General features: G+C 44.6%; 2 protein-coding genes across 11 annotated transcripts in view; both read left to right on the top strand.

The window, feature by feature from the left end:
• GGACT (gamma-glutamylamine cyclotransferase) overlaps positions 1-11,980 on the top strand; it is a 42,376-nt gene that overhangs the window by 27,857 nt on the left and 2,539 nt on the right. The window contains exons 4-5 of one of the 10 annotated variants that reach the window (XM_049099428.1): positions 532-583; positions 1,376-1,427. The exons of 7 other annotated variants lie outside the window; for them this stretch is intronic. The gene's annotated coding sequence lies outside the window, so the exon portion shown is untranslated. Of the gene's footprint in view, positions 1-531; positions 1,326-1,375; positions 1,428-11,980 lie in introns of those variants that run through there. 2 more of the 10 variants (XR_007405037.1, XM_049099427.1) reach the window with 2 other exon arrangements.
• Positions 5,560-8,613, top strand: LOC112655763 (heterogeneous nuclear ribonucleoprotein D-like). The gene has a single exon (XM_025440958.3). It carries the CDS (start codon positions 7,264-7,266, stop codon positions 8,323-8,325), a length of 1,062 nt encoding a protein of 353 aa, XP_025296743.1. The 5' UTR covers positions 5,560-7,263; the 3' UTR covers positions 8,326-8,613.

Below are 11,980 nucleotides of genomic sequence, written 5' to 3'. Positions count from 1 at the left end.
CCCCCCGGCTTCCGGCTGAGATCTGGCCCCACGGGTCAGGCCTGCCGGAGGCTCCTGCACACGCCCGCGGCCCCGTGGCCCGTAGCCCACGAGCCCAGAGCGCAAGGCCGCGCGCATCCTGCACCCCTTACGGCAGGCAGTGGCCATTGCTGGTGGCCAAGAAAACAGACAACTGCCATTCCCTGGATCGTTACACTTTAATCCACGCGGGATGAGTATTCTCTGGAGGCGCCTTTCTTTAAAGGTTGTCTTCATGTTAGAAAATGATGTCCATTTAAGTCCTTTTGCGGATAAGTTTAAGAAGAGCTCAGTATTAGCCCCCTTTTTGTTGGGCTCACCTGGTCTGCATGTGTTCCCGAATAGGTCCTCAGCACGCGCAGTAGTCACTGTGTATGAACTAGCATCATAAACCCTTCAGCCGAATCCTGCCTTGTACACTCTTAGCACCAGGTGGCTAGGAAAAAAAAATTAAGCAGGAAAAATTCAACAATTATAGGAATGACTTGTAATCACTTTCAATTTCTGCTTCAGCGATGAAATATGAAACCATAGACGGGTTGTGCCTGCAGACCAGAACTGCTGAGTAAGTGACAGGCATCTCCTGCAGCGCCAGGCCGAGCAGCACATCCAGGATTGGCTTTGTTTTCTTAAACACCGACGATACTCAAGTAGCCACATTTTGCTGAAGTAAAACTTTTCGAGACTCTCTGAGCCTGTCCCCCCTTCCCTGCAGACCCCCGGCTGTCCACACCACTCCCAAACAGTTGGGTTTGGGACAGGGGTTCAGTTTGGGGGCTCTTCGATTCCCAAGTGGAAGGTGCTGAGACCCTGGTGCAGCAACAGCCTCCACTCAGGCCTGTGCGCATTGATCACATCGTTGGAGGAGATGGCACTCGGGGTCATTCAGAGCTGCCTTTCCTACCTGAGAGTGACATATGCCACGTTGAATGTTAGTCTCCCTGCTTCTCTCTCATTGCTTTTGTAGGGAAATCCATGCCTGGGGGATGGTGACCTAACAGGTAGAAAACACTGTGAGACTTTTTCTCCTAGACTGCATTTGTTAGAGGAAGGTCAGGCACCGGAACCCCCTGCCCCCACATGACTGTGGCGTTTAGAGTGGTGGGTCTTATCCCACCAATACAGAACCCCTCCAGTTCACTGGCCTGCACTTCCTGTGGCGTGCAGTTTCTCCTGTGCATTCAGTTTCCCTTCCATTCTCTAAGTTATTAACTTTGACAAGTCACCTCTTGGTTGTACATGATTTTATTCACAATTTGTTTTTCTGATTCAAAGTGAACATGAGTGCCTTCATCCTCTAATGGGAATTAATTGCTTGTTTCAGTGCTTAACTCTGATCCTTTCTCAATCCCCACAGGGATGAGTTTCTTCCTGCAGGATCTCTGTTTGTTCAAAACACAATCAGAAAGGTAATGATGTTTTTCTTATGAAAGGAGCCAGAAATGCAAAATGTTAATTCTTTTCTTACATAAGTAGTAAAGGATACAACTCAATAGATGAAATGTAGACTATTAAAATTTGGTCATTTTGGCAGGCTGCATTATTACCTAGAAAAGAAGTTTAATTTTTATTGTCAAGTTTTCTTTCACAAGAAGAACTTGTCTTCTGCGGAAGAAAGCTGCTGGAATGATTCTCCACAGAGTTAAAGTTAATCTGTGGTCTACCCACAATCGTTTCTATGTAACACCACCTTCCCAGGTATCCTTGGCTCTGAAAAATCATTAAGGCCCAACCAGTAATTGATATGGCATGATTCCCTCTCCCATTTATTATGCAGAATATTCATTTTTTAGGAGGCTTCATTGAAAAGCATATAAGCTAGTAGTAGTATAGTAGTAGATATTTTTATCATTTTAATATTCCTGCTGAGGATTGATGCAAAAATTCTAAATATATTAGCAAACAGAATTCAGCAACACATTACAAGAATTATGTACCATGGCAAAGTGGACTTTATCTCAGGAATGCAAGGGTGGTTCGACATAAGAAAATCAATGTAATGCATATTAACAAAATGAAGGAAAAAAAGTTTGACAAAATTCAGCACCAGTTTGTGGTGAAAACACTTAAAGTAGGAATAGAAGGAAACTACCTCAACATGATAGAGGCCATATATGAAAAACCCCAAACTAACCTCATTCTCAAAAATAAAAGACAATGTTTTTCCTTTAAGAATAGAAATTAGATAAGGATGCTATTAAACATAGTATCAGAAGTCCTACCTGAAACAATCAGGCAAAAAAGTAATGTGAGAGATCCAAATTAGAAAGGAAGAAGTAAAAATAATTATCACTGCTTATGTTATCTTATATGTAGAAAGCTCTAAGATTTCTATAAGAAAACTGTTAGAACTAATAAATGAATTCATGAAAGCTGCAGGATACAAAATCAGTGCACAAAAAGTCAGTTGCATTTTTATATATTAACAATGGAAAATCTGAAAATATAAAAACTAATTCCTCCTCTTAGAGTAACATCAAAAATAATAAAATACCTAGGAATAAACATAACCACGGAGGTGAAAGACTTACACACTGAAAATTACCAACATGTTGCTTAAAAACATTAAAGACAAATAAATGGAAAGAAAGCTCATGTCCATGGATTGGAAGACTATTGTTAGGATGCTAACACTACCCACAGTGATCTACAGGTTTAAGGTAGCTCTTATGAAAATTTCTAAAGGTGCATTTTTGCAGAAATAGAAAAATCCATCCTGAAATTCATAAGGAATATCAAGGGACCCCAAATAAGCAAAGTCATCTTGAAAAATAACAAAGTTGGAGCTCTCATGCTTACTGATCTCAAAAAACTTACTGCAGAGCTACAGCAATAAAAAACAGGGCAGGGGATCCCTGGGTGGCTCAGCAGTTTGGCGCCTGGGTGTGATCCTGGAGACCTGGGATCGATCCCACATCAGGCTCCCTGCATGGAGCCTGCTTCTCTCTCTGCCTGTGTCTCTGCCTCTCTCTCTGTCTCTCATGAATAAATAAATACAATCTTTTTAAAAATAAATAAGTAAATAAACAGGGCAGTACTGACATAGAGACACAATGAAAGACAATGAGAGTCTAGAAATCAGTCCTTGCAAATACAGTTGAATGATTTTTGGTAAGGGTGCCAAGACCAAGGGGGAAAGAGCAATCTTTACAACGACTGGAAAACTCGGTCTCCGTATGCAAAAGAATGCTGTTGGACCCTTACTGTATGCCACATACAAAAAGGACCAACAACATAAGAGCTAATGTTACAAAACTCTTAGGAGAAAACATGGGGCAAAAGTTTCATGACACTGGATTTGGCAGTGATTTCTTGTATATGACACCAAAACATGGGAAACAAAAGTAAAAATACATTGGACAACACCTAAGCTCAAAACTGTGCATCAAAGGACACAGTCAACAAAATGAAAAGGCAACCTACGGAGTGAGAGAATATATTATAAATCATGTGCCTGGTAAGAGGTTAATATCCAGAAGAGCTAGAGAATTAAAATTCAGTAGCAAATACTTGAGACATTCCTCTAAGGAAGATATACCAACGGCCAATAAGCAGATGAAAAGATGCTTAGCATCACTAATCCTCAAAACCACAGTGAGATACTGCCTCACACCAGTTATGGCCACCATCAAAAAAACAACAAAACAACAAAATGGACACCTGGGTGGCTCAGTGGCTGAGCATCTGCCTTGGGCTTAGGTCATGATTCCAGGGTCCTGGGATCCAGTCTTGCATCAGGCTGCCTGCGGGGAATCTGCTTCTCCCTCTGCCTGTGTTGTGTCTCTGCCTCTCTCTCTCTCTGTCTCTCATGGATAAATATAAAGTCTTTAAAGAAAAAAAAAGCAAAACAAAAAGGAACAAGTGCTGACAAAGATGTGGAGAAATTGGAACACTTGTACACTTGGTAGGAATGTAAAAATGGTACAGCTGCTAGTGGAAAAACAGAGGTTATTAAGAAAATTAAATAGAATAACCATATGGTCCAGCAATCTCACGTTCATGGCAGCATTATTCACAATAGCCAAGAAGTGGAAGCAACCCAAATATCTACTGGAGGATGGGTGAATAAAATGTGGTGTACATATATATGATGGAGTATTATTCAGCCTTAAGTAGGAAAGAAATTCTGACAGGCTGCAGCATGGATCCTCATGGAACCTTGAGGACATTATGCTCTGTGAAGTTAGCCACAAGAAGACAGACACTGAATAATTTCACTTACATGAGGTACCCAGAGTAATGAAACTAATAGAAAGTGGCATGGGGTTGCCAGGGGTAGGGAGACAGGGCAGGGGGTATAGAGTTTCAGTTTTATAAGATGGAAAAAGTCTTGGAGACGGGATGTACTTAACATTACTGAACTGTATAATTAAAAATGGTTAGAATGGTAAATTTTATATTTTGTGTATTTTATCACGATTTTTAAAAATTTTGAAAATAAATTCAGAGAAGGAATTGGTTTATCAAAATTTAGTGAAAAGAAGTGAGAGAGACACAAGAATATAGTCGGGAGTGTCCTTTGTAAACCGTCGCTGTCACTGCAGGGCCTGAGTCCTAGGCTGTGCGGTGGGCACTCACCTGTGGCCTTGGGGTCAGCCGGAAGGGCAGAGCGCTGGAGCCTCATCTCAGCCACCTGAGCCTCCCCCACCCCTCAGCGGGGTTCCCCCACCTGCAGAGATGGCACTGGCGGGCATCGCTGGGAGGAATCAGCCCTGCAGATGTACCATCTTCTCCAGCTCCCTAACCGCAATTTCTGTCCTTCTGTCACCCTCAGTAGGCCAGCCTGTGTAGTCCTGGTGAGCTGTCCTGGAGTCATGGAAGCACGGTGCTTTCTTTGCAAAGAACCTGCTCTGGCATCCTATGGCTCTTATTCCAAAGCCCAGGCTTTTCCCAGGAGGGCTGTTCTAAACCTCTTTCCATTCTGCAGGTCCTCAGCCCTGGTGGCACCCGCCCTGGACAGATGACATCACCTATTTTCACATCCCTGTGGCCACCCATCTGTCCCTTCTGAGGCAGGGCCTCTCACCACGCCCTGGGCGCACTCCTTCCCACTGTCCTTGCTCCACTTTTTTTTTTTTTTTTTGGATGCTGCCTGTTTACTAGTTTATTTCCCCTGACCTTCACTGTGAACAGGAGAGGGGAGACTTTGTCTCAGTCCTTATGTAGGAAGCCGAATTTTCCCTCTACCTTTAGTACTCCCTGTAGTAAAAGATTAACAGGAGAGAAACACAAAAATTTTATAACATGTGTCTCTCCTGTATACCCCGGGAAACCCAGGAAAAGGAGTAACACCCCAAAGGCCACACCCTCCCCTGAGATACTGTCTCCTGCTAAAACAGGAGAGACACTGGGGCCCAGGAGCCGATTGTGGGAGGTTTGCAGGCAGAGCTCAGTAAACAGGGTAAGGTTATGCATCTCCCATTCTCTGCCTTTGGCACAGATAGAATTTCTAGAGATGGAAAATCATCCCCCTCTTGCTGGGACAGGTAGGAAGACAACCTTACAAATGGAGACACCCCTTAGAAATGCAAATGACTCTTCTTTTTTTTTTATTTTTTATTTTTTTTTATTTTTTATTTTTTATTTTTTTGCAAATGACTCTTCTTAAAAGAGTTACTTATCTCAGAGCTTCTCCTGTGTTTCATAAAATATAATCAGCCTAAAGTAATCCTCCCACCAAAGAGGCATATTGTGGGGTGACAAACTCAGCTCCCCTGTAGTGTGCACCCCTGCGGTTCCCTGAGGGCCCTGCTGGCCTTTCCCTCTCCTAGGCTGCTCTTGCCTGCCAAAGATGATTCCCCTCTGCAGGTCTGCCCCCACCTGCACCCCGCCCCCGCCCCTGCCCCGGCCAGCCCCCTGTGCCCACCTGCCACCTTACTGGCAATCTAAAACATAGCCAGATCAGTGGTGCCATAAACTCTTCTCAGCGCCCCTCTAAGCAAGTGGTTTCCAAACCTCCACTTGTGTCCCATTTCATATTGAGCCTCTGGAAAGATGAAGGTCTGTGGGCCTGTGAAATGGTGGAGTGGGTGGTCAGGGAGGGCTCCCCAAGGAGGAGATGCAGAGGAACAGGCTCCACTAGTCCTGCTTTCTCCCTAAATGCCACTCCAGTGACCTATAAAGACAGAAGGCCAGGGAGGACAACAACATTCTGGAAGACAAAATGCCTTAGCAGCCTGAGAAGCCAGAAACCCAAACCCCTGCACGGTGTGAAGGAAGCAAGCAGCTAGCCACCTGGTACAGCAGACCACCCGGGAAACTCTGCACCCAAGGGCGTGTGAAGATGACGGTCAGGGAAGGGTAAAAGTCTGTAAAGGGAGCAGAGATGCCCAGTCTCCTCTTCCCAGCAGGGAGTAGAGGGTATGCTGTCCAGAGAGGCTTCGTACTGGGGGCACTGGGCCCGGCTGAGGGTGAGGTTAGGTGGCACCCTAAAAATGGAGACCAAGGGAAAATCTGCATACCTAGATTCTGTTACCTGCCACCCCCAAACCTGCACCCAGAATCCCCACACGAGGCCTGCCAACCATCAGGTCCTCAACGTTGCACACACAGCTTTCATTTACTATATGATGTCTAGATTCTCAATATGAAAAGCCAGTGGCCAAGGATTACCAGCTTTGGAAGAAAACCTGTAAAGAAACACCAAAACAAAGTCAATGCAGGCAAAGATGAAAACATCAAACAACAACCCAAACCTAAGGTAATTAATACCTTCCCAAAGATGAGAGGCGGTTTGAAGCTGGGAAAGAACTATGATGGCAAAGATAGACACAAACTCACAGAAGAACTGGGAGTTAAGTAGATTAAAAAGAAAAATACCTAGAAAAAAAGGAGGAGAGAGAGAAAACGGGAAAATTATTTCAGGATATGGAATACGTGAGTATTAGATCAGAAAGAGAACAAGAAGGTAGGAATGAGAAGGAAATTTCCCACGGTCCAAGATGGTGAGTTTTCAGATGGAAGTTCCTGGCACAATGAATGAAAACCCCACAAGGAGTGGGGCACCTGGGCAGCTCCATTGGCTAAGCGTCGGACTCGTGATTGCAGCTCAGGCTCATGATCTCGGGCTCATGGGATTGAGCCCCGGGCAGGGCTCTGCGCTCAGCAAGGAGTCGGCCTGAGGATTTTCTCCCTCTGCCTCTCCCCGCGCTCGTGCTCTCACTCTCAAATAGATAAATATTTTAAAAAGGGAAAAAAGAAGAGCTCGCAACTCTCCAGGAGGAAAGCTCAAGTCCTGAACAGAGGATGGTGGAGCCCAGTGGCGCTGGACTTCTCAACAAGATCTTGGGAAATTTAGAAAACAGGAATGCCTTTAAAGTTCTGAAGAGCTCTGCCGCCGCCGTTTTAAATCCAGCTCCATACAACGCTCCGCCGCCGACCCCGGCCGCCAGCTCCGCCACCATGGAGGACATGAATGAGTACAGCAACATAGAGGAGTTCGCAGAGGGATCCAAGATCAACGCGAGCAAGAATCAGCAGGATGACGGTAAAATGTTTATTGGAGGCTTGAGCTGGGATACAAGCAAGAAAGATCTGACTGAATATTTGTCTCGATTTGGGGAAGTTGTAGACTGTACAATTGAAACAGTTCCAGTGACTGGAAGACCAAGAGGATTTGGATTTGTGCTTTTCAAAGATGCTGCTAGTGTTGATAAGGTTTTGGAACTGAAAGAACACAAACTGGATGGCAAGTTGATAAACCCCAAAAGGGCCAAAGCTTTAAAAGGGAAAGAACCCCCCAGAAAGATTTTTGTGGGTGGATTGAGCCCAGATACTTGTGAAGAACAAATTAAAGAATATTTTGGAGCCTTTGGAGAGATTGAATATATTGAACTTCCCATGGATACAAAAACAAACGAAAGAAGAGGATTTTGTTTTATTACCTATACAGACGAAGAGCCAGTAAAGGAATTGTTAGAAAGCAGATATCATCAAATTGGTTCTGGGAAGTGTGAAATCAAAGTCGCACAACCCAAAGAGGTATATAGGCAGCAACAGCAACAACAAAAAGGAGGAAGAGGTGCTGCAGCTGGTGGACGAGGTGGTACTAGGGGTCGTGGACGAGGTCAGGGTCAAAACTGGAACCAAGGATTTAATAACTATTATGATCAAGGATATGGAAATTACAATAGTGCCTATGGTGGTGATCAAAACTATAGTGGCTATGGCGGCTATGATTATACTGGGTATAACTATGGGAACTATGGATATGGACAGGGATATGTAGACTACAGTGGCCAACAGAGCACTTACGGCAAGGCGTCTAGAGGGGGTGGCAGTTACCAAAACAATTACCAGCCATACTAAAGGAGGACATTGGAGAAAACAGGAGGAGATTGCTTAAAGTTAACCCATCTTGCAGGACGACATTGAAGATTGGTCTTCTGTTGATCTAAGATGATTATTTTGTAAAAGACTTTCTAGTGTACAAGACACAACCGTGTCCAACTGTATATAGCCACCAATTAGTTTCCTTTGTTTTTACTTTGTCTTTTGCTATCTGTGTTACGACTCGATGTGGATTTGTGTTTATACAAATTTTATTTGTATGATTTCATGTTAAACCTCAAATAAATGCTTCCTTATGCGACTGTTTTTCTGTGTCAGGTACTAAATAGCTCTGTAAAAGTGTAATTTAAAATAAGCAATAATTGAGGCACAGTTTATTTTGTAGGGACTTTTGGTCCATGAGGAAAATCTGTGGTCCTTTATGAATAGCCAGCTACAGTGTCACCCTGTTCCCCATTTTTGTTAAATGTATACTATTCTCTAAGGCTTCATTTCCCTGCTGAGGATTCCACCACACTTTTAATGTTTCTTCTCTGTGTATCCGGAGATCTTGTCATAATGTTGTCATTAGTGGAAGATTTCCAGCTGACCATCAATCTTCTGGACTGTGTTTTTGGAAAAGTGCACCTTTTTGGCACAAGGCATGTTGGTAGCTCCTTTCATGAATAGAAATGATTGTGGCTTGTTTGCTTCTATCTCTGGGAAGCCATTTATTATATGCTAAATCAGAATCAGTCTGCTAGGAAGAGCTTTGGCTAATCATAATACCATGACTTTAATTCTCTTGATTAAAATGTCCAGATACACACAGGGAAAGGCACTGTTAAACTGTGTATAGGAGCTGCAGTTTAAGAGTATCAGAGATGGTTAAATTTTAACAAGCATTTTGGCAGATAGGTGGGTTGAAACTTGAGCAAAAGTTAGATTCAGTTACTTGGAAGTGTAGTGGCTGAGGAAATTAGTTGTATTCTGTTCTGTATTGTCACAGCAAGCACCAAACTGAACAAAAAGTTTAATATTGGGACATTTTCAGGAAGCTATTTTGGGTATTAACTGTTAAGGTGGTGTGAGTTTAAGAAGTCATGGTAGTAGGTTGCATCATTTTTAATGCATTAGTGCATGAGCTGAGTAGTTAAGCATACCCAGATTCAGACACAGGAAAGAGTAGTGGCGGGAAATACACTTCAAATTTTACATATGTCGGTGCAAATCTAAGTGACCCAGTCATTAAAACATCTTCCTGGTGCATCAAGAGGCAGTTTTAGCTTTAGATTTTGGAGAATTTCCTGGGTAATTAAGTTTTGAATTTTACGTTCAGTGTAGTTGGTACTAAGATAGAAGTTTTGTTTCTGTGGTTCCACATTAGTCTCTAGTATTGACCTACATGTTCACATGTGGAATAGTTGATCTCACCTTCAAACTGTAAATTTTTCTTGCTGATGAACCTGCCTTTTGTTTTATTTGGTGCCTGCAACTTCCTTTGTTCAATGATGTTTGTACTTGCTGGCTATCAAGTTACAATGCACTTGGCCTCCTTTTGCTCTTGTTTTGCTATTTGACCTTAAACCTAGGCCAAGTACCAAGGTTGGTTATTGCAAGGGACTGTTTATTCTTTAAACATGCAACCTTAGGGAACAAGGGAGATTTTCATTTTAAGTTATGTTGTCAAAAGTCTGTAGGTGCAGCCTTTAGGGCAGTGAATCCTGTTAAGTTAAAATTTATGAATAGGTGACAAGTTGACATTGAGATTGTCCTTTCCCTGAGCAAAAATGAATAAAGGCTTTTTAAACAAAAAAATAAAGTTCTGAAGAAAATTGTTTCTAGAATTCTCTACTGAGCCACGCTGTGAATTAAAGGTGGGAAAGAATTAACTTCAGCAAAATGAGGGAGTCGACCAAGAAGGGGCCATGGGATCCAGGTGCCAGGCTCTGGCACTGGCTCACGGAAGCCCTGGATGGCATCACGGAACGTCCCAGAAGGCAGCAGTGCCCAGACAGGAGCAGGATGGGCTCCAGGGGAACATGAATGGAAACCAGTGGGTAGTGGTTAAAAAGAGATACAGAGGTGCCTGGTTGGCTCAGTCGGGAAAGCATGCAACTCTGGATCTTGGGGTCCTGGGTTCCAGCCCCACATTGGGTATAGAGATTACTTAAATGAATAAACTTTAAAAATAAGAGGCCCCAAATGGCTGCATTTTAGGCCAAGTCACTAAACCAGGACTTTATACCTGACCTTTTTGTGCTGTCAGACTTCCTTAGTAACTTCTCTAGACTGATGAGCACCTATGAGGTAACGTGTCACCCAAGCCCTCCTCCATCCCCAGAGGAACAGAGCAGCTAACTTGCTAGTAAGACCACCTGGCATCCTGTCCTCTGCCCTCTGGGGGAAGGTGCCCTTGCCCAGAACAGTCCTTTTCTTTTGCTAATAACTTCCCTGCCCCACCGGCCTTCCTGGAGCCTTCCCTTTAGTACAACTCCTGTGTGCCCGCGTGCCCGGTGGGACGCTGCCTGACTCGTGAATCGAGTAATAAAGGCAATTACATCTTCACACTACAGAGTTTGATTTTTGTTCTTTAATGGTGGTCAAGGCTGAAAGGATGCTTTCTGAAACTCTCTGAAACCGAGAGGCTGAATTACTGTCAGAGAAGCTTGAGCAGAGGAGGGAAAAAGCTGCAAGCAATTTTTAATTCCAAGAAAAACAGAAAAGTTGTCCAAGAAAGGAAATTAATGATAGTACGCTATGTGCCTTATCTGAGAACAGTGTTTACATAGTTCTAACGCTGACATGAATATGGATTTGACCAAAACTGTGACGGGGTCAGCCGGAGGGATGCGGGGCAGAGCGGTGTGCGCGTTTGGGGCACAGACGCAGGCGGGAACAGCGACAGCAGGAGTCCGCTGAGCCAGCGGGGAGTCGGCCCGGCCCGCCCGGTGTACCCACTTGCTGAGCAGGTTGCCATTACTTCCTTTTACAGCCGAGGCAGAGAGGTTAAGTGGTTTGCCTGACGTCACAACCCCGGCAATGGGGTTCTAAAGTCTGTGCCTTAAACCACTCTGTTCACCTGCTTCGGGGGTTGGCAGGTAACACTTAATTTAAAACATCGAGAAGTCAGGGCAAGTCATCAACAATATGAAGAGAAACACCAAATGCTACAGCTTGAAGGCTTAAAAGTACTGCCCCCCGCCCAGGCTGTGGAAAGGGTAGGCGGCTTGATTGTTCTGGTAAAGCTATTGGACTTGGACATCACGGACACATATTACTTTAAAAACTTAAAGAGAAGAGCTCGGGCAGCAGTGATGGCGCATCTCCGTGAGGACTCGCTCTGCCTGGCTGTGCACGCTCAGATCCTCACCAGCCTGAGCCTGGGCATCGCTAGACCCAATGTTTCCATGTTTCCTTCCAGCTCTGAACGGCCGGGACCAGGACCAGCAGCCCCTCAGAGAGCAGGGACCACGGAGAGCATGTCGGGGTGGTGCGGGGCTGCTGGGTGCTGCTCCAGGCCAGCGGGGGGAGGCCTCTGTGCCCCCTGCGGAGGGCCCAAGGCTGCAGGGAACACAGGCAGGTCTGGTTGGGGTTGGGGGCAGTCCTTGGGCGAGGGTAGGGATGGCGACCAGGGTGAGAGAGGGACCTTGGGTTCCCCTGGAGGAGCTGTGGCCAGATCGCACCAGCAAAC

Source organism: Canis lupus, chromosome 22 (genome assembly GCF_003254725.2).
Source record: "Canis lupus dingo isolate Sandy chromosome 22, ASM325472v2, whole genome shotgun sequence".
NCBI classification, from domain to species: Eukaryota; Metazoa; Chordata; class Mammalia; order Carnivora; family Canidae; genus Canis; species Canis lupus.
The sequence above is the reverse complement of the archived record's forward strand: the minus strand, read 5'-3'. Positions and strand labels throughout refer to the sequence as shown.

Excerpts from the sequence above, each read along its gene's own strand:
- LOC112655763 (XM_025440958.3), top strand. The coding sequence starts at position 7,264 with ATGGTGGAGCCCAGTGGCGCTGGACTTCTCAACAAGATCTTGGGAAAT.